Source organism: Macrotis lagotis, chromosome 2 (assembly GCF_037893015.1).
Source record: "Macrotis lagotis isolate mMagLag1 chromosome 2, bilby.v1.9.chrom.fasta, whole genome shotgun sequence".
Classification (NCBI taxonomy): domain Eukaryota; kingdom Metazoa; phylum Chordata; class Mammalia; order Peramelemorphia; family Peramelidae; genus Macrotis; species Macrotis lagotis.
This window is the reverse complement of record NC_133659.1, coordinates 230,113,799-230,140,711: the sequence shown is the minus strand read 5'-3', so window position 1 is coordinate 230,140,711 and position 26,913 is coordinate 230,113,799. Positions and strand designations below refer to the sequence as shown.

At 34.9% G+C, this 26,913-nt stretch overlaps 1 protein-coding gene across 2 annotated transcripts in view; it reads left to right on the top strand.

The window, feature by feature from the left end:
* Window positions 1–453: 453 nt before the first annotated feature.
* Window positions 454–26,913, top strand: part of DHRS7C (dehydrogenase/reductase 7C) — an 88,668-nt gene continuing 62,208 nt past the window's right edge. Inside the window, exons 1-2 of one of the 2 annotated variants that reach the window (XM_074225103.1) lie at window positions 454–592; window positions 872–1,031. In XM_074225103.1, the coding sequence (XP_074081204.1) occupies window positions 878–1,031 (154 nt within the window). In that variant the 5' untranslated portion in view covers window positions 454–592; window positions 872–877. The remainder of the gene's footprint in view (window positions 593–871; window positions 1,032–26,913) is intronic. The other variant, XM_074225104.1, reaches the window with a different exon arrangement.

Here is a 26,913-nt window from a genome sequence, read left to right as displayed (position 1 = left end):
AAATGCTATTTGTTTTAATAAATCTACATTCCCTGATACTTCCATTCATTTATCCTTTTGCTTTTCTTGAGCTATATAACATAACTTGAATTCCTTCATTACATGTCAGCCCTTCAGTTATCTGAGGACAGATATCTTTTGATATTTCCCCTGTCTTCTTCAGATAAAACACCTCCATTTCCTTCAATAGGGTCTTATTTTGTCAACTTCTCTTGAATATATAATGATTTAACTGTTTTATAAGAAACTGTAAGAAGTAGGTTTGGGCAGCAAATTCAAAATGATGATCCCTAATTCTCAAGTTCAACTTGCACAGGAAATTTCTAACAGCCAGGCAGGCAAAGAGAGCTTTAAAAGGACTGGCAAACTTTCTGAAACCAGATATAGCAGGCATGTGTCCCTGAATATCAGAGCAGATACTATAATTACCCTGAAAAGCTTTTTAGTGAAACTGAGAACTATAAATAGCCATAAGAGCCCAAGCAAGTGGCTTTAGCCCATAGATATCCTTCTAAAAATGCAGCCCCATTTTAATTAAATTTGGGGAGGGCAGTTCTCCCCCTGGACTTCACTTTGGCTCCTGGAAAACACTGTGAGTAATTTCCTTTTTGTCAAGCATTTGGAGATTATCACTCACAGTGTTAAAGCTGGGGATATTGGGGTAAGATCTGCCCCCTGCAGAGCATAATTACCCTTACTGGGGATTCCTGGGGAGACAAAGAAGGTGTCCAGAAGGATTTGTCTCTGAAACCTCTGGACAGGCAAGGCTACTACTGGGATGTATTGCTGGATTTGGTTCTACAACATCTTTATAGTATAAATTATGTCTTTTTGAAACTAATCATACTATTTTTTCCCACCACCCCTGAAGAACAAAATGGGGATCACAGTTGTGCTCATGCTTCCTCTGCTCCTTCTGGCAATCAGTGGCATCCTCTTCATCTATCAAGAAGTTTCCAGACTGTGGTCAAAGTCGGCAGTCCAGAATAAAGTGGTTGTGATTACTGATGCCATCTCAGGGCTAGGAAAGGGTAAGCACACTCTTCTCACTCATACTCCTTTCTGTCCTCTGGGTTTGGGGTGGGGTGGTGATAGATAAGGAAAATGCTCTTAGAACAGAATCTATGCCTGCCTGTAGCAATCCATGAAGGCTTTGGTGTAGCACTATGAACAATGTGTGGTTACAGAATAATGTGAAACAAAGTATTTGCAGATCAGAACTTTCACATGCACAACATTAAGTCCCTTCAAGAGTCCTTTCACTGAGGTCATACACTCACTACAATGATGCTGACATTTCTCAAAGCATGTCTAAAATACCTCTTTGGAAATGTGCTTCAATCTTTACTACTCCAGAACTTCAATAGACATCTGATATACTCAATCAGGGCACTTGGGAACTAACCCCACAAAAAGAGGTCACAACCTCCTTTGCACCTTGATGTATAGTTTCTGTAAGTTGCTATGTCTAGAAAAAAAAAATTCATCAGTTGGTGAGCAAGGTAGTCCTCTGAAAAACCTGCTGGTACAGAGTTCATCTCTTCAGCTCTGGTTTCCAGAATTGTAAGGCCTGCTCAGGCTTTTTCTCAGCTAACATAATCTGTAAGAATTCAGGGCTATTTCCAAGGCAAGATAAGTCAAGATTTAAAAAGAGTGTCAATTTGCTTACTCTAGAATAAGTTAATTTTGCTTTCAAAATTTCAAGTATTTTTCAATTTTAACTATTGCCTTATTAATCGCCCTTTAAATAGTTTAGATAGTTAATAAATACTTCTTAATAATGTCACTGGCATTTTCTGGAGGCCCTGCATTCTGGGGAGGTGATCTGACTGGCATTCATTTTTACTGTATGAAATTTCTTATGTATTGCAAAAGGAAAGATGACAGGTTTCTAATGTTAATTAGAAGCAATTTAATAAGCTGGAAGTGGATGACCTGGAATAAATAATTTCTCAAGTACACTGTTGACAGCAGGGACTCATCCAAGTGCTGTGAGTCTCTTAGATCTGAGGAATGAAAATCCTTAACTAAAAAACATCTGGGTGAGACCTGTCTACACTCAGGTTTAGTACTTCACCCCCATACACTGACTGTACCTAGAGAGTAGCATTGAGTAAAAGCAAAGAAGTCAAATTGAAACTTTTAAATGAAAAGGGCAAATGTCCCAGGAAGCAATGTGGAACAATAGAAATAGAATCTAGTGAGAATATCTGGGTCCAAGTTTGGGTTTGTCATTTAATTGTGATATTAGACAAGTCATTTAAACCCTCTGAGTGTCAATTTACTCATCTGTGGCTACCTCACAAAATAATTGTGAAAATCTAAGTAAATTTTATTTTTATATATATATATATATATATGTATATATATACATATATATGCATTATACAAATGTTTATTATTACCTATAATTTTACTTGTAATATTATATTAAATATTAATATATGCACAGTGATGTGGCCCAATGAATAGAGTGCTGGAGTTGGTAAGAAAAGAATCCTAATCTATATGAGACATTTATTACAAGTATGTGATCCTAAACAATTATTTTTTGACCTCTCTCAGCTTCAGTTTACTCATCTACAATGGGAATAAGAGCACTTATCTCCTAGGTTATTATGAGGATAAAATGAGATAATATTTATAAAGCATCAAATTATTATATATGTTTAATAATTAAACATATTGTATAATAAACCAATTGCCTTATTTAATAATTGATTATTAATATTACCTATTATGTAAATGACATAACCAATTAATAAATCCAGTAATTACTAAAAATAATAATTAGCATTTAGCACTTTATATTAAACATAATAATAGCTAACATTTATTTAGAACTAACTTTAGAAAGCACTGTGCTAAGTGCTTTACAATTATTATCTCCTTTGATCTTCACACTAATCTTTAGAGGTAGATGCTATTATTATTATCTTTTCTACAAATAAGGAAACTGAGGAAAAACAGAGGCTTAAGTAGGTTCTCAGAGGTACTAAGTGTCTAAGGTTGGATTTAGATTCAGGTCTTCCTGACTTCAGACCAATTCTGTATGTGCAGGTTTCTGGGCTTTCATCTATCCTTCATATCTAGAAAACTATTAGTATTCATTAATCAGGAAAAGAGGGGCATGAAAATGTCTGTGGGGAGGGGAGATGGGGGGGTGTATATGTGCTTGTGCAAAGCTCATCAAATTTATGGATATCACCAAGTTGAGAAGAACAACTAACACAACAGGTCCAAGGGGACCTGGACACAATAGAGCATTGGGCTATAAGATTAAATTCATTAGAGAGATATATGTAAACACTTAGATTTTGGAACAAAAAGTCAACTTCACAATTGAAAGAGGCATAATTATTCAGAAATTGTTCTGGGAAAATATTTTGACATGAAAGTGGACATGCTCCATATGAATCAGGAATATAATGTGGTAGCCAAAAAAATTAATGATGTGCTGAAGTGTATTAAGAGAGTCATAACTTCTAGGAACAAGGTGCATTAATTCCATAATATTATGCCCTCATGATCAATCAATCAGTTAAAAAGCATTTATTAAGTGCTTACTGTGTGCCACATGCTAGGCATACCAAAAAAAAAATTTTAAAAGCAGTTCCTACCTTAAGGAGTTTACATTGTAAAGGGGCAAATAACTTATTTAAGGCAATATATATACAATAAATACAAATTAAATGGAAGATAATCTAAGGAGATTGCATCAATAATGAATAGTCAAGGAAAGGGCTCCCAAAGGAGATAATACTTGAATATATTCTTAAATTGAACCACAGATGTTAAGAGTTTGGGTTAGAAAAGAGAGCATTCTAGGCATGGAAAAACCAATATAAGGTAATGGAGACAGGAAATGGAATGCCATGTATAAACAGTAAGTATGCCAATATGACCAATTCATAGAGTCAGTGAAAGTGAATAGGCTGTAAAAAGTATGGAAAGAGAAAGGGATCAAGTTTTAAAGAGAAGTTTAAATTTGATCCTGGAGGTAATAAGAGTTTTTTAAGCTTTGGAGAGGCATTAGTCAGATCTTTACTTAAGGAGAATCACTTAGTGATTCCTAATAGAGAATGAATTGGAATGGGATTAATTTGGGGTTGGGAGACCAATTAAAAGCTTATTGCTATAGTCTAGGTAAGAGGTGATAAGGGCTTGAACTAAGATGGTAGATGTGTGAGTGAAAAGATGGGTGTAGGGGTGGCTAGGTGGCACAGTGGATAAAGCACCGTCCCTGGAGTCAGGAGTACCTGGGTTCAAATCCAGTCTCAGACACTTAATAATTACCTAGCTGTGTGGCCTTGGGCAAGCCCCTTAACCCTATTTGCCTTGTAAAAACCTTAAAAAAAAAGATGGGTGTAAGATATTATAGAGAAAGAAATGGCACAATTTAACAACTTATTGTTTCTTAGTGGTAAGCAAGAGAGAGTCTATAGTGAGTGTGATAGGAAATCAATCATGGAGGACTAAGTCTTACCATGTTGTAGTGAGGATTGAATTGAAATTAGCTAGTATACATTAACTTGGTCAGCATGATTTTGTCATTTCCTCCAGTTCCATTCAATAGCACATGAATAGGAATAAAGGCTTGTGAGAGTAATTCAGGGCTGGAGTTTATAGTCTGCAGTAGGACAAGAGTGCCAGAGATTCAAGAGTAAAAGATGATGTAGAGTTGATTTTTTTCACAAGGGGTCAAATAGGAAAAGGAAGGAAGTATAGCCATTGCAAGGAATAAAGAAAGCTTAAAGATGGAGGAACTGGAGCTCGTGATAAAGATCTCATGTGGAGCTATATGTTCAGTTCTAGGTGCAATGGTGAAAAAGAAAGAAAAGAAAGAAAAAAGAGAGAAAGAAAGAAAGAAAGAAAGAAAGAAAGAAAGAAAGAAAGAAAGAAAGAAAGAAAGAAAGAAAGAAAGAAAGAAAGAAAAAAGGAGGGATGGAGGAAGGAAGGAAGGAGGGATGGAGGGATGGAGGATGGGAGGGAGAGAGGGAAGAAAGAAAGGAGGGAAGGAAGAATTGCATTGATAACCTGAAGAAAGTACAGAGAAAGTTAACCAGGATGGTGAAAGGCTATTAAGTCCATGTCATATATGGATTGGTTGAGTGCATAGGTAGGTTTAACCTAGAGAAAAGAACACAGAAAGAACATGACAACTGATATTTGGTGGAGAAATTAGATCCTGGATGGCAGAATTAGGAAGGTGCAAAGTTGCAAAGAGGCTTGATGTCAGGAAAAACATTAACAATTAGAGCAAGACAAAAGGGTAAATAGCTGCTTTGAGAAGTGGTGAGTCCCTCTTCTTAAGTTTCCCTTTAACTAAAAGCTAGACATCCACTGATTGGGCATATTTTAGTGTAGATTCTTTTAGGAGCTTTTGGGAAATTTTTAACTTTTTATTTTAAACTCAAGAATTAAATAAGAAAAGGAAAAAATTGCCATGTTCACAGCAGACCACGATAGGATCCAATATAAAATAATAAATTTCCATTTTAAGAAAACTTATATAATAAATACTATACATCATTTTCTAGGCTGACCAGCTTTTCTTTGCTTCCCTGTTTGTTTTTTTGTTCTCTGCTGTATACTTTTTCTTTATTTTTTCCCCTCCCTTCCCCTACTCCCTTCCCTTGACAGAGGAACATATATATGTATGTATATACATACATACATATATGTGTGTACACATTTATATACATACAATAAATACATACACATATATGTGAGACTACACTATGCTTATTTTACTTGTCATCTTCAGTCTTTCCATCTTTCATCCTGTCCTTTAAGTAATTCACTATCTTCTTGCCTCTCCAGAGAGCTTAAGCTGTGAACTGTTTGCAGTCACCTGTGAACTTTATGTAGTATGTGAACTTTCTGTAGTAACATGTGAACCTGTAAATTAAAATCTAAATCTTTCATACCTCTGAGATCAGATGGTTTCTCTGTGAGTTTTTCACTTAGAACAATCTCAAACATCAATCTTTAAGCCCTTTCTCTGAGATTACCCCATTTTTCCATCATCGTTCCTACTTTTTTTGACATTTTATTTATTTATTTTTCATCCATATGAACATGTATATTTTAAAATTACAAAATTTCCTTCCATTCTCCCTTCCCACCACCTTCCTTCAGCAGAAGTCAGGTTGACATTGTGCATACATATTTTTGATAAACATATTTACAGATTATTTTCTATATGAGGAATTAGGATTAAGGGAAAGAGATACATCAGAGATAATTTTTATAAAGAGTTCATCAGATTCTGAAGGGTTGTTTTTGTTTTGTTTTGTTTTTCTTCTTCTGGAAGAGGATAACATAGCCATCTAATAGGATTGCCCTAGCTCTCTGAGCTGCTGAGAGGAGTTGCTTCCATTAAGGTTGATCATCTCACAATGTTATTGTTAATGTGGACATTGATCTCTTGGTTCCACTCCCTTCCTCAGTATCAGATCCTGTAACTCATTCCATGCTTCTCTAGAATCCAGCTGTTTATGGTTCCTTCTAGAACAATAATATTCCATAGTATTCATGTCCCATAACTTGTTTAGCCATTTCCCCAATTGATGGGTATCCCCTCAATTTCCAATTCTTTGCCACTACAAAAAGAGCTGCTATGAATATTTCAGAACATGTGGGATTTTTCCCATTTTTTATGATTTCTTCTGGACATAGCCTAGAATTAGAATTGCTGTGTCAAAGGGAATGAACATTTTTATTGCTCTTTGAGCATAGCTCCATATTGCACTCCAGAATTGGTTGGATCCCTTCACAACTCCACTAGCAATGCATCAATGTCCCAATCCTCCCACAAACTCTCCAACATTGATCATTTTCCCTTTTTCTCAACTTGGCCAATCTGATAGGTGTAACGTAACATCTCATAGTTGTTTTAATTTGCATTTCTCAAATCAATAATGATTTGGAGTATTTTTCATGTGATTATATATAGCTTTAATTTCTTCATTTGAACACTGTCTATTCCTATTCTTTGACCATATATCAACTGATAATAATTTGTAACCTTATAAATTTGATGCAATTATCTATATATTTTAGAAATGAGTCCTTTATCAGAATTCTTAGTTGGGAAGATTGTTTCCCAGCTCTCTGCTTTCCTTCTAATTTTGGCAACATTGATTTTATTAGTGCAAAACCTTTTTAATTTAATATAGTCAAGGGGTGGCTAGGTGGCGCAGTGGATAAAGCACCAGCCCTGGAGTCAGGAGTACCTGGGTTCAAATCCAGTCTCAGACACTTAATAATTACCTAGCTGTATAAAAAAAAGAGTGTTGGAAGGAACAAAGACTGGAGTTTCAATTTTAGGGGTGGCTAGGTGGCATAGTGGATAAAGCACTGTCCCTGGAGTCAGGAGTACCCAGGTTCAAATCTGGTCTCAGACACTTAATAATTACCTAGCTGTGTGGCCTTGGGCAAGCCACTTAACCCCATTTGCCTTTCAAAGACCTAAAAAAAAAATTTAATATAGTCAAAATCATTCATTTTGCAGTATACTCTAATTCTTGTTTAGTCATAAATTTAATCCCCTTTCCATGGATCTGTTAGATAGAGTATTTCTTGGTCTATTAATTTATCTCTGGTGTCATTCTTTATGTCTAAATCCTGTACCCATTTGATCTTATTTGGGTATAGGGTGTGAGATATGAGTCTATGCCTTGTTATTTCCATGCTACTTTCTAGTTTTTCCCACCAATTTTTGTCAAATAGTGAGTTCTAATCACAGAACTTTATGACTTTGGGTTTGTCAAGTAGATTGCTGTAGTCATTTACTGTAGTTTCTTTTGAACCCATCCTAATCCACTGTTCCATTATTCTATTTCTTTTTTTATTTTATTTTTATCTAAGGCAATGGGGATTAAGTGACTTGCCCAAGGTAGGCAATTATTAAGTGTCTAGGCCATATTTGAACTCAGGTCCTCCTGACTCCAGGGCCAGTGCTCTACCCACTGTGCCACACCTTGCTGCCCCCCATTACTCTATTTCTTAGCCAGTATCAGGCAGCTTTGATGACTGCTACTTTATAATAAAGTTTTAGATCTGGTAGAGCTAGGCTACCTTCCTTTACATTTTTTCTATCAGTTCCCTTACTATTCTTGACCTTTTGTTGCTCCAGATGAATTTTGTTGCTATTTTTTCCTAGCTCAGTATAATAGTTACTTGATAGTTTGATTGATATGACACTGAATAAGTAATTAAATTTGAGCAGAATTGTGATTTTTATTATATTAGCTCAACCTAACCATGCACAGTTGACATTTTTTCCAATTATTTAGATCTGACTTTATTTGGGTGAGAAGTACTTTATAATTGTGTTCATACAGTTTCTGGGTTTGTCTTGGGAAATAGATTCCCAACTATTCAATTGTCTATAGTTACTTTAAATGGAATTTCTCTTTCTATCTCTTGTTCTTTGTTGCTCATATATAGAAATGCTAATGATTTGTGTGGATTTATTTTATATCCTGCTTCTTTGTTGAATTTGTTGTTTCAAGAAATATTTTAGATGATTTTATCAGATTCTCTAAGTATACCATCATATCATTTACAAAGTGAAAGCTTTTCTTCTGCATTGCCAATTCTGATTCCTTCAATTTCTTTTTCTTCTCTTATTGCTACAGCTAGCATTTCTAATACTCTATTTTAGGGGGGGATTTTGCAAGGCAAATGGGGTTAAGTGGCTTGCCCAAGGCCACACAGCTAGGTAATTATTAAGTGTCTGAGGCTGAGTCAGGTACTCCTGACTCCAGGGCCAGTGCTCTATGCACTGCACCACCTAGCCCCCCCATTTCTAATATTATATTGAAAGTAATGGTGATAATAGGCATCCTTGTTTCGTCCCTGATTATATTGGAAATGCTCTGAATTTATTCCATTACATATAATTTTTATTGATGGTTTTAGATAGATTCTTTTTATTATTTTTTTAAGTGAAACTCCTTTTATTCCCATTAATAGGAATGGATGTATTTTATCAAAGGCTTTTTCAGCATCTATTGAGATAATCATATGATTTCTATTGGTTTTGCTACTGATGGATTCAGTTATATTGAGTATTTTCCTAATATTGAATTATTCCTGCCTACCAGGTATAAATCCTACCTGATCATGGTCTATTATCCTAATATAACTTTCTGTAGTCTCATTGCTAAAATTTTATTTAAGATTTTTGCATCAATATTCATTAGGGAGATTGGTCTACAATTTTCTTTGTTTTAACTCTTCTTGGTTTAACTATCAGCACCATGTTGGTGTCATAAAAGGAGTCTGGCAGAACTCCTCCTATTTATTTTAAATAGTCTATGTAGGGGCAACTAGGTGGCACAGTGGATAGAGCACCAGCCCTGGAGTCAGGAGTACCTGAGCTGGGCAAGCCACTTAACCCCATTGCCTTCCAAAAACCTAAAAAAATAGTTTATGTAGAATAGGAATTAATTGTTTCCTGAATGTTTGGTAGAATTTACTTGTGAATCCATCTGGACCTGGTGACTTTTTTCTTGGGAAGTTATTGATGGTTTCTTCAATTTCTTTTTCCGAAATGGTGTTATTTAAGTCTGTTATTTCCACTTCCATTAATCTCAGCAATTTGTATTTTGTAAAAATTCATCCATTTCACTCAGGTAATCCAATTTATTGGCATATAGTTTGGCAAAGTAGCTCCAAATTATCTATTTAACTTCCTTCTCATTGGTGATTAGTTCATTCTTTTTATTTTTAATACTAGTAATTTAATTATCTTCTTTTTTAATCAGATTAACAAAAGGTTTGTCTATTTTACTGGTGTTTTCATAAAACTAACTCTTAGTTTTATTTATGAGACCAATTATTTTTCTGCTATCAATTTTATTACTTTCTCCCCTTATTTTTCAAATTTTCTAATTTGGTATTTAATTGGGCATCATTAATTTGTTCTTTTTCTAGCTTTTTTTAGCTGCAACCCAATCCATCGATCTCCTCTTTCTCTATTTTATTCACATAGGCATTTAAAGATATAAAGTTTCCCTTCAAAACTGCCTTAGCTACATCCCATTAATTTTGATATGATGTCTCAGCATCATTATCTTGAATATAATTATTGATTATTTCTATTATTTGCTAATGAATCAACCCATTATTTAAGATGAAGTTATTTAGTTTCTAATTAGTTTTTAGTTTGTCTATGACGCTTTATTACATGTAATTTTAATTGCATTATGGTCTGACAAATGTGTATTTATTATTTCTACATTTGATTATAAGGTTTTTTTTGTGCCCTAGAACATGATCAGTTTTGGTATAGGTGCCATGAACTGCAGAGATAAAGGTATATTCCTTTCTTTCCCCATTAAGTTTTTTCCAGAGTTCTATCATATATAAATTTTTGAAGATTTCATTCACCTTCTTCCTTCTTATATATTTTGTGGTTAGATTTATCTAGTTCTGAGCAAGGTTGAGATACCCCAGTATTAAAGTTTCGCTGTCTATGTCTCCTTGTAATTCACTCAGTTTTTCCTCTAGGAATTTGAATGCTATACCACTAGATGCATACATGTTTAGTAATGATATATCTTCATTACCAATGGTGTCTTATAAGAGGATGTGGTTTCCTTCTTATCCCTCTTAATGAGATTGATTTTTGCTTTTACTTTATCTGTGCTGCCCCTGGTTTTTTTTTACTTCATCAGAGGCATAATATATTTTGCTCCAACCTTTTACCTTTATCCTGTGTGTTTCTCTCTGTTTCAAATGTGTTTCTTGTAAGCAACATATTATAGGATTCTGGTTTTTAATCCATTCTGCTGCTTCCATTTTATGGGATAGTCCATTCCATTTACATTTACAGTTAAGATTATTAATTCTGTATTTTCCTCCATGCTATCTTTCTTCGTTTATATTTTTCTCTTCCCTTTTCTCTTATTCCTCCTCACCAAAATTTTACTACCTTTCCCCTTTGACTTTTCTTTTAAAAGTTTAACTTTCAGTTTATATTCACTTTACTTTTGTCTTCCCTTTATCAGTCCCTTCTTCCCTTATCTTTCCCTTTCCCAATCCCCCACTTCCCTATAGATTACGTAAGATTTTTAAACCCAAGTGGGAATTTATCTTATTCCCTCTCTGGGTTATTGAATAGAATTAACTCAGCATTCACATTCTCCCTTCTCTCCCTCTAAAATTATAAATCTTTGTGCCTCTTTCCCTGGTGTTATTTATCGCTCTAATACTATTAATCAGATCATCAATCACAGTTTGATATTTTATTGCTTGGTAAACTCATATTGTTCTCAAGGTATCATCACAGATTGTTTGCTTGATTACTTGATAAATAGCATTGACTCAAATTGCATCAATTTATGATCAAATTCATTTTTTTATCTTACCCTCTTTTCATGTATCTTTCAAATACACACAGTCCTCCTCATGAGTCAAAGTATAATCCAAATCCATAATATTTTTTGAACTATTTGTACCCTTCCCCCCCGGCCTATTTTCTCTCACACATTACTCCCCTCCCTCTCCCCCCAACACATGATACTTAACCCCTTGTTAAGTGAAGCAAGGCCTATTCTCTCTCCCACTTTACCCCCCACCAGGGTACTTAATCCCTTGTTAAATAGAGGGCCTATTTTCTTTCACACTTTACCTCCCCCCTCTCCACCTAGGGTACTTAATACCATGTTAAGAGAAGCAAGACCTATTCCTTCTCCCACTTTAGCCCCCCCCCACCAGGGTACTTAACCCCTTGTTAAGTGAAGCACTGGTTCTGATCTAATTAACTGCAAGAATCTTAAAGATCACCAAGTACTGGGAGGCTCTGGAGGTCTCTCACTTGAGAACTTTACAAATGATTGTAAATTACAGAGACACTGACTCAGGACCTCACAAGTTTATGACAGCCTCAGTAGACAAGGTGCTAAGCACCGAAGAACTAAGTGGGTCAAAAAATAATGAGACACTTAAGTTTAAAGTTAACACCCCTGCTTTTCTTCATGACTTTTTGTCTTAAACATAGTGTTGTCATCTTGGACCTCTTCATTGGAGAGATAAGACCCAATTATACCCATATCCTTTAGGGTCATTCTCTTCCATTATATTCTACCCTTTAATTATCCTGATAAATAAAGTTCTAAAAAAAATAGAATTGTTATTTCTTCCATTTTAGGGTTGTATACAATTTGATGGTCTTGACGAACATTTGTTTTATTTTGTTTTTCCCTTCCCCTTTTCATTTACCATTTTTATGCAATTCTTGAGTCCAATATTTGGCAATTGGAAAATCTGTTCAGTTCTGGTCTTTGTGTGAGGAAATTCTGGAAGTCCTCAATTTCACTGAACAGTCTTCTTTTTCCTTGACATTACATGCTGAATTTTGCAGGGTAGTACATTCTGGGTTGTAATCCAACATCCTTTGCTCCCAAAATATGGGATTCCAGGTCTTCTGATCCTTCAGTGTTGAGACTGATAGGTCCTGTGTGAGTCTGTTTGTTTTCCTTTGTATTTGAATGGTTTTCCTTTTTTGCTGCTTGTAGTATTCTCTCCTTTATTTGAGATTTTACCTATAACAGCCCTTGGAGCTTTTAGCCTAGGATCTCTTTCTGGAGACTCTTTCTGTGGAATCTTTCAATGGTTATATTGTTTTCTTGTTCTAGCAGATTTGGACAGCTTTCCTTTAAAATTTCCTGCATTATGTTTTCCAGGTTCTTCTTTTTGATCTAGGCTTTCTAGTAGTCTAATGGTTCATATATTGTCTCTCCTGGATCTATTTTCCAGTTCATTTGTTTTCCTTAAAAGGTACTTCACATTTTCTTCATTTTTTTCAACCTTTTAATTTTGTTTGATGGAATCTTGTAGTTTCATAGATTCATTGGTTTTTATTTGTTCAATTTTATTTTTAAGGTTTTATTTTCTTCAGTTATCTTTTGTGTTTCCTTTATAAAGGTGTTGAATTCTCTGGTTAATTTTTCATAATTTTCCTGCATGAAATTTTCTCATTTCTTTTTTCCATTTTTCTTCTTCCTCTCTTCTTTGGTCTTAAATTCTTTGTTTTAAGCTCTTCAATGAGCTTTTGAATTTGCATCCAATTTATGGACTGTTTTTATACTTTTATATTTCTCCTGTGAGTGATTTTTCCCTGATTTCTTCTTCAGACATGGCATTATTATCATCTTTTTCTTCTCTTTTAGCTTTTTTTTTGCTCATCTTTGTTGTTTTAGCTCTGCTCCTGGGGTATAGAGAGTGTAGATCTAAGCTTTTTTCTTTTTCTTGCTAGGGCTGGGGTCTGATCCCTGGCTTGTCATTGACCAACATGTTGCCAATGAAGTCCAGGCCTTGCCTTTGCAGAGGTTTGTTTTCTCCTTTATGTCCAGGTTCTGACTTAGCACTGGTTAGTTCCTGACCCAGTCCTGTCTTTTGCCCCAATGTTCCCAGGGTTCAGATTTTTTGGGGGGTTGGGATCCTCCCAATTGGCTTACTATGTATTTGCCAGGTCCTCTTCTGTTGTCAAGTTGTCTTGACCTATTTTGCACTATGGCTAAAAGTCTCCTGCTGACTTTTCCACTCTCCTGACTCCTGGGTTTTACTTCCCCTTCCCCCACCAAGAGACAGACCTTCATTGAAGATTCCCCCCGCCATGATATTCACCATTGAAAACTTCTTTGAATCTTCTCTTTTTCCTGATGGGATCTGTAGTGTGAATATCAGAATAGAGGCTTCATCTATCTTTGGGAGGGAAAAGCTCTGGGAGTATGTTAGCTTCACACCACCATCTTGGCTCTGCCCTGGAAGTCCTGATCATGAAACTTCTCATTTTCCTTCCCCTCCTTTGTCTTTCCTATACCTCCCTACCTCAGGTTTAATCTTAACTCTTCTGCAATTCTCTCTCTCTCTCTCTCTCTCTCTCTCTGCAGATTCATTTGTTTATGGGTTGAAATGAATGACCTTTGAAAGTCCATTCCAAGTCTCAAATTCTGTTATTCTGTTTACCTGTGTTGGGAAGAACTATGAAGGGAAGGGGGAAGGGGGCTGTAGAGAGTTGAGAATATCCCCTGCATTCATGTCTATATGCTTTGTATATAATAGATGTTTACATTCTTTGGAGGGGGAGAGGGTAAAAACAGTGTGATATGGTGAAAAGAGAACTGGATTGAGGAGGTCACTAACCTGGTTTCAGATTTTTGACTCTGTCATGAACTTGATAGGTAATCTCTGGACCTCGGGTGGTTTTGCTAGATTATTCTAAACTCCTTCCATCTCTGACTATAAGATTCCTACAGGGAGGAACAAAAAGGAACCAACCAGCACTTGCTGTCTTTCTATCTGACTGACTTCCTAAATATTCTATCCTTGATCTTTTTAGAGTTCATGAACTGTTAGGAACCATTGTGTATGGGAGCATTGTAAATTATCTTCACCTGGTGTCCTTGAACACCAGAGTCTTATCTTACTAAGTACCATGGGAGTGGGAATGGAACAGAGACTGGAAAGGTATTTAAGAACCGCTGTTTTGGCACTTGGAGATCTTGATGGAGGGCTTGTCTCCTTTGTCATCCTTGTCTCCTGCCCTTCCAATGTTCTCCTGGGGAAGATTGAGACAGTCCAGAAGTGGGACTTAACAATGAACCAGTGGCTTTATTTGCGTCCAAGGTAGAAAGATGTAGGTTGGTTTTATGAATAGTGCCCTATATTTCAAGTCAAAAAATCTAAGTTCAAGTCCTGATTTTGCCTTATACAAACTGTGAGATTCTAGAAAAATAGTTTAAATGGAGTAAGATGAGAGTAATACTATACAGGACTATTGTAAAAACCAAAACAAATTAAAAATAAGAAAAGTATTATGTAAATGATAGGAGTAATTAGTTAGAACCATTATCCATGCAATCCATGAATTAGTTTGATAGGGGATATATGTACCTCAAGACATCTCCTCCTATCCCTACTAACAGACTGAGTTTCCCAAACAAGCTTATCTCAGGTCAGTTGCACTCTATATGTACACATTCACTCACAACTATAGGCTATGAGTACCAACCATATTTTTGCCTTCATTAATTAATCAACAGACATAATTACTTCAAAGCAAAAACATTTCACAAAAAATAGTTTAGATATATATATATATGTATATAAATATATATATGTGTATGTATACATATGTGAATATATATGCATATATATATAAATATATATATACTCCTACCATTCACATACCATCAATTTGAAACATGGATACATATAGAGCAAACGCCTAAAAATGTCTATAGGTCACTGGACCAACTTATACTTCCAGCATTATCAGGCTGTCATCATTTGGAGCATTATCACATTGCTCCCTCTAGGCCTGCTCTGTTTTGGTCTCTGCCAGGAAAGTAGTTTATATGCATTCTGCATCAGATACTACTTTGCTAAATGTAGTACCCTATTGAACATTGCTTAGCTATAATCATTATCTCTGCCAAGAGCTGTTCTGCTATATAGAAAGACTCCAACAGGGTGTGTAGTCTCTATTCACTGTAAGCAGGTACATGATATTGGAGCTTCTCCCTGCTTGTAACTTCTGGTTACAGCTACAATGCTATCTTTGGCTACAGTGCCATCTTTCTCAAGAGTGGACTCTGCTATGCCCTTTGAGATTCATGCTTTACTATTTTTAATATTCTAATAGATTTTTCAAAAAGTAGCTGCAATTAGCCATTGCAATCATTCACAAAAATCCTACCTCGTGTAGAAGAAAATCTCCCTCATATTCCCTTCTAAAAGAGTGGACTGCTTTAATTCTTATTGAGGTTTAGGTAGAAGGCTTTGTCCCAATCCCATAGAGCTGGGTCCTGCCCATTAGTTGGAACACTCAGGATTAATCTTTTCCTTGAATTCAACTTTGGTCCTGGACATGAGTATCTCTGCTGGAGGCCTTACTCTAGAGGCCTTACTCTATCTTAGAAAATATTTCTCTTTGTCTTCCAATTTTAACCTGTGAAGACTAGACAGTACCTAGTCATTCATGTAGGGGTTATTCTCCCATCAAAGCTGCCTAAGTCTTTGGGGTCTGGCATTCTCCACTTTTTCAGTTTCAAAACCCATGCTTTCTTCCATGCATATACACAAAGAGTGAGGAGGAGAGAGGGACAGAGACAAAACTAAACCCAGGTGGCAAGCCAAATCTTCCTAGAAATGATAAGCCATTAGATAATGTCTAATTACATTTTGATTTTGATTTTTATATATGATGATATAATGTATATATCAAGATGGAGCTTAATGTTTGCCTTCCCTTTTCCCAACAATTCCCTAGCCTTTTTCAGAGATCTTTTCAGTGATTTCATAAGGATGCAGCTGTTGGGGTAATTGCTTGATTCAGGTTTCCCTCAGTCAGCAGAACTCTGGCTGGCATGATTCCTGAGGGTGAAAGTTGTTCTCTTACCAGTCATGCTATTATGAAATGAGAGGGGATGAACAGATCTCTTCCAAGTTGCTGAGCTTAGCTGTTTTGGCCATTTCCATTTAACTGTATCTCAGCCCCTTTATTTCCATTCAACAAGCATTTACTACAAATACAGAATGTGCAGTATGAAGGACTTGAGAGAGGAAAAAGCAATCAGGAGCTTGCAATTTAGTAGGCAGTATCTCATAGGATTTATATTTAAAGGATCTTAAAAATTAAAAAGGATTTTCTGCTAACAACACTGAGATACAGGGAATATAGGCATGATTACCATTTTGCAGATGAAAATGCAAGCTTATAAAGTTTTAGTAGCATGTCACAAGTCACAAATCACAGAATATGTGATAGAAAAAAATTAAAGCAGAAGTACTGAGCACACCCAGGTTGTGTGACTTAGGGCAAATTACTTCCCCTTGCTGCATCTCTATTTCCTCCCCTGTAAAATAATAGGATAAAGCTAGAGGATGTTCAAAGTGCTTTCTATCTCTAAAGTCAATCCAATGATCCAATGCAGTGCTTCTTTTTTTGTTTGTTTGTTTGGTTTTTAGGTTTTTGCAAGGCAAATGGGGTTAAGTGGCTTGCCCAAGGCCACACAGCTAGGTAATTATTAAGTGTCTAAGGTCACATTTGAACTCAGGTCCTCCTGACTCCAGGGCCGGTGCTCTATCCACTGCGACACCTAGCCACCTCCAATGTAGTGATTCACATAAAATATTCTACACATATGAATTACAATATAAGTTCAATATTTATCAATGTTTTCCCTATTAAAATATTAAATGATGAAGCATTCAGTTTTTTTAAAGCAATTTTATGTTTGTTTGTTGCAGGTATTTGTGATACATTTAATCTCTATGGGAATTAGAGGATCCAGGGACTTTCCTTAGGGGCAACTGAGTCAGATCATTCTGGCAACCAGAGCAGGAACCAGATTATCCCAGGCCTAGAAAGTAGTCTTAGTACCAACCTGAGAGCCAAATCTGAATTAAAGTTCATAAAAATAATACAATTTTAGAGTTGAAAAAAATATTAAAGTTCACCTAATTCTCAGTTTATGGCTGAGGAAATTGAGGCTACAAAAGGTTAGCCTCAGAAAAAAAGCAATAATACCTAGAATTTATATAATGCTTTAAAGTTTGCAGCACACTTTCCAAATGACATCTCATTTGATTTTTATAATTCTAGGTGGGCGGTACTTTTCTAATCCCTATTTTACAGATAAGAAAAGGAAAAGAGCAGTGAAGTGACTTATTTGAGATCACCCATTTAGTAAAGTATGTGGCACTAGATTACTAGATTTAAATTCAATTGTCCCTGATTCCAAGTCTAGCATTCTATCCTGTGCACTACCTAGCATATATATGTATGTATATATGTATATATATATATATATATATATATATATGTGTGTGTGTGTGTGTGTGTGTGTGTGTGTGTGTATATATATATATGTATATATATATATATATATAACTTGCTTAATATTACCTAAGTAAGGAGCACAAATAGGATTCAAACTGAGGTTCCCAACTACAAATTCACTGATGCTTTTTCCTTTTGTGGCACTGTAATGAAAGAAATCCCACAGTAATACAAATAACAGGAGGTATATAGTGGCAAGCTCCTAGCAGAATTTGGAGATAGTGTTAACTGGGGCATCTAAGAATAGAAAAGGTCATTAGTGGTTGCCAGTGGTTAATTCAACTGGTGACAACCTTGGGACCTTAAGACAGATTTTCTTCAAAGCCTAGCTCAGGTGGAACCTCCTAAGTCAAATTTTCCTGATCTATAGTTATGGGAATTCTCTCCCTCTTGAGCTTTGTTTTTCAATTTCTTAATCATATACAGATTGTATCTCTCAGCTCCTCAGAGAAAAGGAATTATTCTGGGTTGGGTTTTTTGCCTTAATTTCTCAGTGCATTGATTGATATATTTTTAATTTTCAATATTAATTTATGGAATGAACAAGCATTTCCATAGCATAGTATAATAAAAAAGAAGATTGTGCATGAAACTGCTTCCATTTATATATATATAATATAGTTATCTTGTAAATTTCTTTTCTTCTTTCCTCTCCCCCACCCTAGAGATGTTTACCATTAGACATACATACACATAATGTGTATATTTATATACATACACTCATATACTGTCTTTCCCCACATATAAGATACTCCCATGTATAAGATGCACCTTAATTTGGGGACCAAAAATTTGAAAAAACTACATAAAGTTATTGAACTCAAGTTTTATTCATCATAAAATTCATACAACTCCTCATCGTTGTCAAAACTCCCATCTATTAGCTTGCCCTCATCTGTGTTTGATGATGAATCATTTTCTTAGGAGAGGCTCTGATTGCTCTCCTGCCTGTGCTCTGGTCTATGGTTGACCACAAGCACTCCCTGGGCAAATCTGGTGTATGGACACATACTTAGTCCATTCTGTTTCAAGAACCTGAAGTACCAATTATGTCTTCCTTTGGAATCAGTAACTACTTTTTCATCAGCAATTCTCCTTGCCTCCTGCTGAACCATCTTTGTGGACACAGGAATTCCAATTGTCCTTGGCTTTTCAATCCCTCTCTTCAATTCCCTCTCTAACTCAGGCCATTTGGCTGCCTTGCCTCTCATGGTCTTATTCTGCCATGATGTTTTCAGTAGGGTTTCTTCTTCCAGTAGCCAGTCTCAGATTGTTTTCTCAGTTGGAGAAGGACCAAACTGATGTTCAGCAGCACAATTTCCATTAACTTTTGCAAACTGAATCACTTTGAATTTGAATTCAGCACTGTATGAAAATCTTTTCTGAGCCATTTCTGGACAGAACATGGCAAAATGTAACCTAATATACCAGTAACAAATGAGAAACAAAGAGTGCAAAAACAACAAGCACGAAAAAGTGGGAAATACAAGTAAAAAAAATCTACAACCACTATATAAGATGCTCCCAGTTTTTAGATCTCACATTTTTCAAAAAAAGGGTGCATCTTATACATGGGGAAATGTGGTATATTTGTAAAATCATGTTACATATACTTCTCTTTCTCTGGAAGCAGTTAGCATTTTCCTTCAGATGTTCTTTGTAGTTAATTTGGGTATTTATAATAGTCAAAATGACTTATTCAATCAAATTGTTCCTAAAACAATATTGCTATTACTGTATACAGCACTCTTTTTGTTTTGCTCATTATTTATGCATATATTCATGTTTTTCTAAATTGTCAAACTCACCATTTCTTAAAGCACAGTAGTATTCCAACACAATCATGTTTTAATAAATTGATCTGCAAAGTAAGAATAAAAGCTGTTGGGGAAAAAATCTGGGTCTTTGGGTCACATGAGTTTTATTTTTACATGAATGTCTTTGGTTAATGCATTGAACTAAACGTTTATGGTATAGCTTCATGCCATAAGGACAGATGTTTTGTATCTGTCTTTTGTAACAGGAAAATTAGAAAAGATTGTCATGAAATAGGTAATTCCTCTGACAGAAGGAAACTCCCTGATGATAACATATGATTTCAAGACAGAATTGAGGGCAGGAGTAGCCCCATCACAACTATAAATGTAGTTACAGAGAATCTTTATGTTCTTATCAGTGAGTTTTAACAGGTGATTATGGGCTAGGGAGGAGTAGGTTCAAATTAAACTGTATCAAAAGAACATAAGTATCACTTAAAGGACTACTTAACAGAATAGTCTATGCCTGGAAATTTGCTATCCTTTGCTGATACACCTGTGAAAGCAGCATTTTAGCTAGAACAGGATGTACATAAAAATTATTGGAAAGTCAACTTCTCCAGATATATAGAGGTGAAAGTTAATTGAAAATTACAGTTTCCAAATGTGTTGAAGTACTGGATTTGTCATGGCCAAGAGATTTCCAGTGACTGTAACCTAAACCACATTAAAACATGATGGGAAATAATTGACAAAACAAATAAAAATGCAATAAAATTCAAAAAGCATTACATTTTGGGGCAGCTAGCTGGTGCAGTGGATAGAGCCCCCTTGGAGTCAGGGGGACCTCAAGTTCAAATGTGACTCAGACATTTAATAATTACCTAACTGTGTGACATTGGGCAAGTCACTTAACCCCATTGCCTTGCAAAAAACAAACAAAAAAAACAAACAAAAAAAGAACATTACATTTTAAAAATAAGTCAAAATCTAATCAGGGATCTTTATATTTCGATTAGTGGTCCCCATTTCTATTTGAGTTTGATACCACTAGTCTAAGCCACCAATGCCTGATCAAGATCAGGGACCTCCCTGAGATGGGTCAAGAAAAAGCTTGATAGAACATTATTGGTGAAACTATAGGAACTATATGATAAAATTGACCTTTGACCCAGCAGTATTGCTTCTAGGGCTATTCCCAAAAGATATCAAAGAAAAGGGAGAATGTACAAATGTACAAAATACTTATATACAAAAACATGAACAAAAAATACGTATAGTATTTATTTTGTAGAAGCAAAAAACTGGAAACTGAGGGTTACCCATCAATTGGGGAATGACTAAATAGGTTATGGTATAATAATATGGTGAAATACTACAGTGATATAAGAATTTGATGATGGGGATGGTGACCTTATATGAAGACTTATATGAACTGATGCAAAATAAAGTAAATAGAACTAGTAGAACAATCTAAATAGCAACAGCAATATTTCAAAGAGAATCACAGTGAAAAATTTAGTAACTTAATACAATGATCCAATATAACTCTTAAGGACTGGTGATATATAAATACTATTCACTCTAGATAGAGATGTATTCAAAGTGCCAACTGAATAATATTTTTCCCCTTTCTTTTTTGCCCCCTTTTTTCAGAACATGGGTAATATGGAAATACATCTTGCAAAATTTAATATGTATAATGAGTATCATTTCTTGCCTTCTCAGTGAGTAGGGGAGGGATGGAGTAAGAGAAAAATTGGTACTGAAAATAAACATTAAAAATTTTTAAAAAAAAAAGGAATAATCTAGATGGAGATCTCAGTATCTTTCTTCATGGATTTCTAAACAGTTCTTAATGTTATTTTTTTTATTTCTAAAAAGTCATTTCAAAGATCATTAAAACTCTTATTTTGGAAAATTCTTCAATGTGTTGGAAAATTCTGTTTCCAAAGTATTTTTTGACATACAGATATGAGAGTTTGTATAAAGTACATGACACAATTCTAGCAACAGAGGCTTAGGTTTTGTGTTTTTTTTAATCTTAATGATGAAAAAAATGACTAATATTTCAAGGTACAATATGTGCTTAGAGCAAAGATCATTGTTAACAGTGAAGTGTATAAATAAAATTCCCAAGAAATGTTGATAATTTTTAATTTTGTCAGATCCGATGACATTATTCCAACAAAGAACTTATACTAGGAAAAAGGAAAAGAAAAAAAAAAAGTTAAAAACCCGGACATTTTCTTGTTGTTCAGTGGTGCTTACATTATGAAGTACTGTTTTCTTTGCAGGAACATTTATAAGTCACTTTTTCATTTTGTGAAGGTTAGTTAAAGCTAAGTAATATAATATTCCCCTATTAGAATGTGAGTTCTTGAAAGAAGGGACTGTCATTCTTTTCTGTTTCTATAACCAGCACATAGCAGAATACTTTGTACATAGTAAGCATCTTAAAAATGCTATATTCATTCATTGATTCACACGTCTGCTTAATTAAGTACATGTAAACTCCAATACGTTGGAATATGATCTACTTAAAGTAAATGAATGAACCAAAATGTGACTATCAACCTCTCTACATTGTAAAACTTCAATTCTTCCCTAAGGATATCTGACATATCATACAGGATATGTTACTATCTGATATATAGACTGAAAATTGGGTATCATCATCAAACTACATACTAAATGTTAGTAAAGCTTAATTTATGAGGAAAATAAATAGAAATAAAAGTTCTAATAATTTATTTCTATACAACAATTGATTTTCTGTATTTATCTTTAATATGTATTTATTGGTCTGGACAGAACTACTGCTTTCTACATAGGGAGGGTTGCTGGTCACCAGCCTCCTGGTATAGGCAATATTCCATCAAGGAAGGAAATCTTCATAGGATAAAGATTTTCATGGCACTACTTTTCTCGCTGAGTTATTCTGAGAAGAGTGCAATATACATAGTTATAATTATAGGAAAAAACATTTAAGTGTAAATTGTATTTGTTGGGAAGAAAATTCTAAGTTATATATGTTATATATGAGGTTTATAATATAGTTGTTAGGTTGGAAAAATATTCCAAAACAAAGAAGATGGACAATTAAATTCATTGTTTAGAAATGGACATTGGAAAGATTATAGTACTCCTGTACCAATGTGACTCAATTGTCCTCTGGCATAGGTTTGTAGATAACAACACAACAAAAACAAAAAAACAAAATAAAAACTAGAAGGATGTCATGATATTGAATACCATAATCCATTAAAAAAATTCTTGGCAGGCTAAAATGTTGAATCCAATGAGATCAGATTCAAAAGAGATAAATATAAAATCTCAAAAAGTGTCCTTACAAGTAAACTTGTGCTAGACAGTTCTAAGATGACAGTTTGTCTATAATATATCTGGATGGTTTACTTAACTGCAAGGTTAATTAGCCCTTCTTCAGGCAACCTGGTAGCTCTCTACTCCTAGAGCTTACCATATTTGTTCCAGACTAAGTGTGAATCCTCATTGAACTTTATCCCTAGCATAGTTCCTGGTATATCAAATAATACAACTACCTCAACTTCCCATGTAGCAGAAACTAATGGTATGATACCACATCCAACCATAATTCTTTATTATCATTGTTTCCTTTCCTAGATAATCACAAATAATGCCACTGAATTTTTCTAGTAATTAAAATTAAACTCATTTGCTTAGAACTTGCCTTTTTTTAAAGAAAATTGAGAATTTTTACATCATTCATTATGTTTTAAATTATTAAACATAAAACATTATAAATTTATGGAACTATCACTTTCTTATAATTTTCTAAAAAAAAGTTTCTCATCTTGAAACACAATGAAAAAATGTGAATAATGAATTGCTCCCAAGATTCATCCTCTACTCCTAGACTATGAACTACTTTGAGCCAGTATCTGTACAAATACATAGTTCTAGGCCCTCACATGGTCATCTGACTATGCCAGATAATACATGAAGTTATAGCAAAAGACATTTAAATGAAACAAAAAGTAAGGCAAATAATAGGGTAGTTAGGTGGAGTGCTGGACTTGGGGTCAGAAAGACTCATCTTCTTGAGTTCAGATTTGGTCTCAGATCCTTACTTAGCTATAGGACCTTAGGTAAGTCACTCAACCCTGTTTGTCTCAGTTTCTTCATCTGAAAAATGAACTAGAGAAGGAAACGCAAATCATTTCAGGATCTTTGTCATTAAAGCTCCAAATGGGGTCACAAAGAGTTGGAGACAACTGTAAGAACTGAACAACAACAATAAGGAATTAATCCTATTATGAATATCTTCCAATTCAATTAATAGAATCAATCAATAAACATTTATTTAATACCTCCTCTGTGCCAGGCACCTAAGAGATGAGGATTAAAAAAAAAAGATAAAAGACAGTCCCTTCCCTGGAGGAACACATAATCTAAAGGAATTAAATCAATACTAATTAATCCAAATCTCTCACCATTATAGTGGAAGAGGGTACATAAATTTAACTGCAAGACACATATCAGAAACCATTGCCTGAATAGCTTCTCTATTTTGTCACTACACTTTCTGTCTCTGGTGCAACTAAAGATTTACTTCTCAGGAACTGAAGGACTTTGGGGACAGGTTTACACATTTTGAAGTCTCTTTCCAAGTCACTGCAATCTCTTCTATCTCAGTTATCTTCATTTGCACAAATTTGTCTCTCAAATGAGATTTGTAGTAGAGATATAGATTCTCTCCACCCCTTTTACCTTTCTCAACCCCCTCCCTGTCTCAACTGTCTGTTTCTCCCTCTGTCCTCTGACTTTCTGTCTCTATCTCTCTCTTCTTGTTTTCATCTGTAGCTACTTACTGCTGCAACCCACATTTTGCCCATTCTGGTAAAATTCTCCCAGGCTCTTCTAAACTTTCTGTTCTGGAAGCACTTCTGTACAGAGTTCTATTGAGTAAAATCACTATATTTAAATTACTTACACAGACTTCTGAAGATATAGTGCAGATAATCTACCCCTATAATCTACCCCCTCAGTCCAAAGTACTATGGGGAACATGAAACCCATTCCCAGACATATTCTACTATATTAACTATGAATACACATATTTATTCTTTCAAGGGTGGTTTTGAGTATTAGAAATTGAAATGTCATTGAATGAGTTCTGAGGCATGATCAAAATTATAGTGGAATTTGAATAGGCTATGTAATGTATTGAAAAGAAAAAAACAAGAACACTTGAATTCGAAACAATGGATTTGGACTTAAGGACTGGCTATACTATTCACTATTTATGAGATTTCAGGCAAGTCACTTTGTCCCATTCTACCTCCAGCTACTTTGTCTTAAAATGAAGAACAATAATATTCATATTATTCAAAACACAGAACTGTGCAAGAAAAATGCTCTTCAAATCACAAAGTGCCATTTACATGTACTGACTTGCATTAATCTTTCCTTAATTTATTTCATTAATCATTTGAATAATAGCACTAGCTTTTAGTGTTTTTAGGTTTAAAAAACTTGGTATATTTGTTATCTCCTTTGATCTCCCAACAAGACAGGATGATTTAGCAGATGAGAAAACTGAAGTTGAGAGATTAAAAGAAACTTGTCTGAGGCAGAATTTAAACTCAGGTCTTCTTGCATTCTCACCACTGAACTGAGAATAGAAGACTTGATAACATTAAAAGTGGGGTAGCAGATGGAAAAAAGGACAGAGAAGAAAATGTCAGAGAAGGAGAGTGTTACCAAAAAAGTTCCATGTTACAAAAAAAAAGAAAGAATAAAAAGTTACATAAAGATGTTGATCTATATCGTCAAATGCTAGACGACCAAGAATAGAATGCTGTATTTGGCTATAAAGAGGTCTCTCTATTTTGTTACTATAAAATATCCTTTCATTGTATTGAGGCCCCTTCAGTTTCTAGTGAAGTTTTTTTCCCAGTGAGGGTTGTTTTTTTTTCTTCTTGCTGTTATTCTTTTTTGATAATTGACATTTTTGTGGCTATTCTGACAGAATAAAGAGGAGCTGGGTGTAATCATGATGACTCCCACTTATTTTGTTATGTACCTACAAGGTAATTTATAAGGTGATAGGAGAGATTCAAAATTTAGATAAAGTATGAACATTGTATTATGGAGCATCACACATTTTATAATTTAGTCCAGTTACAACCCTAGTTGTAGTGATAACTGAATGTCAACCCTCTATATGCACAAATTATCCCATTTCATCTTACCATTTCTAGTAGATTGCCCCCTCTATTATTCCCATTCTCTCACTAATCTTCAATCTCTCCCTGTATACTGGCTACTTATATAATACCTACAAATGTACCCATTTCTCCTTCATCCTCAAAAACCCTCACTTGATCTATTCATCCCTGCTAATTATCATCATGTATTCCTCTTCTCTTTTGTGGACAGATTCCTCAAGATGACTGTCTCCAAACAGTGTCTTTATTTTCTTTGCTTTTATACTTTTAACTAACTTTAGACTATCTAACTTCTAACCTCATCATTCAATTGAAATCGTATACTCCAAGGTTACCAGTGATTTCAATTGCCTTCTTGATCTCTCTCTGAGACGAATTATCATTTCTCTCATATTAATAACTAATTGGTGAATTAAGACAAAGGTTTCCCCCCTTCTATTTCCTTATTGCTATTGTCAGGCTTTGAAGAGCAGGGCAAATAAAGAGGTGTGATCTTGGATAGACATTCTGGGAAAACAGATCTGATCAAAAGGGAAAATTTAGGTGAATTAATGGATTCTTACTCATTGTGTTTCACTCAGATAGGTCTGGGGAGAAATGGATTCCCCCTTTTGTCTATATTACCCTAGATGGGGTAATATACATATAGATAAGTCTATTTGATGAAGACTGGTTGAGCAGAGTCATGTCTCCCCAATCCCTCATTGGAATAAACCCACTTCTCATTTTAATATTCATTCTCTAATTACTTGTTAACTCATCAGAATTGATTGTCACCCTTTGGGAACACCCACTCTCCCATTCAGTGGGTTCAATGTCTTTAAATTTAAGAGTACCTCTGACCCCTTTTAATTATCTACTGACATGATTAATAAAATGATTAATATCCCAAAAATTATATCTCTTGAACTTTTTATATATCACATCTCTAAAACCTTTGATCACATCCTTGATCATCTCTTCTCTATAGGTTTTATCACAATGTTCTCTCCCTTTTCTCTTATTACCTATCTGGATCCTTTTCTGTACTTCCATCCAGGTCACACGCACTAAATGCAATTGTCCTCTACCTTCCAAGGCAGTG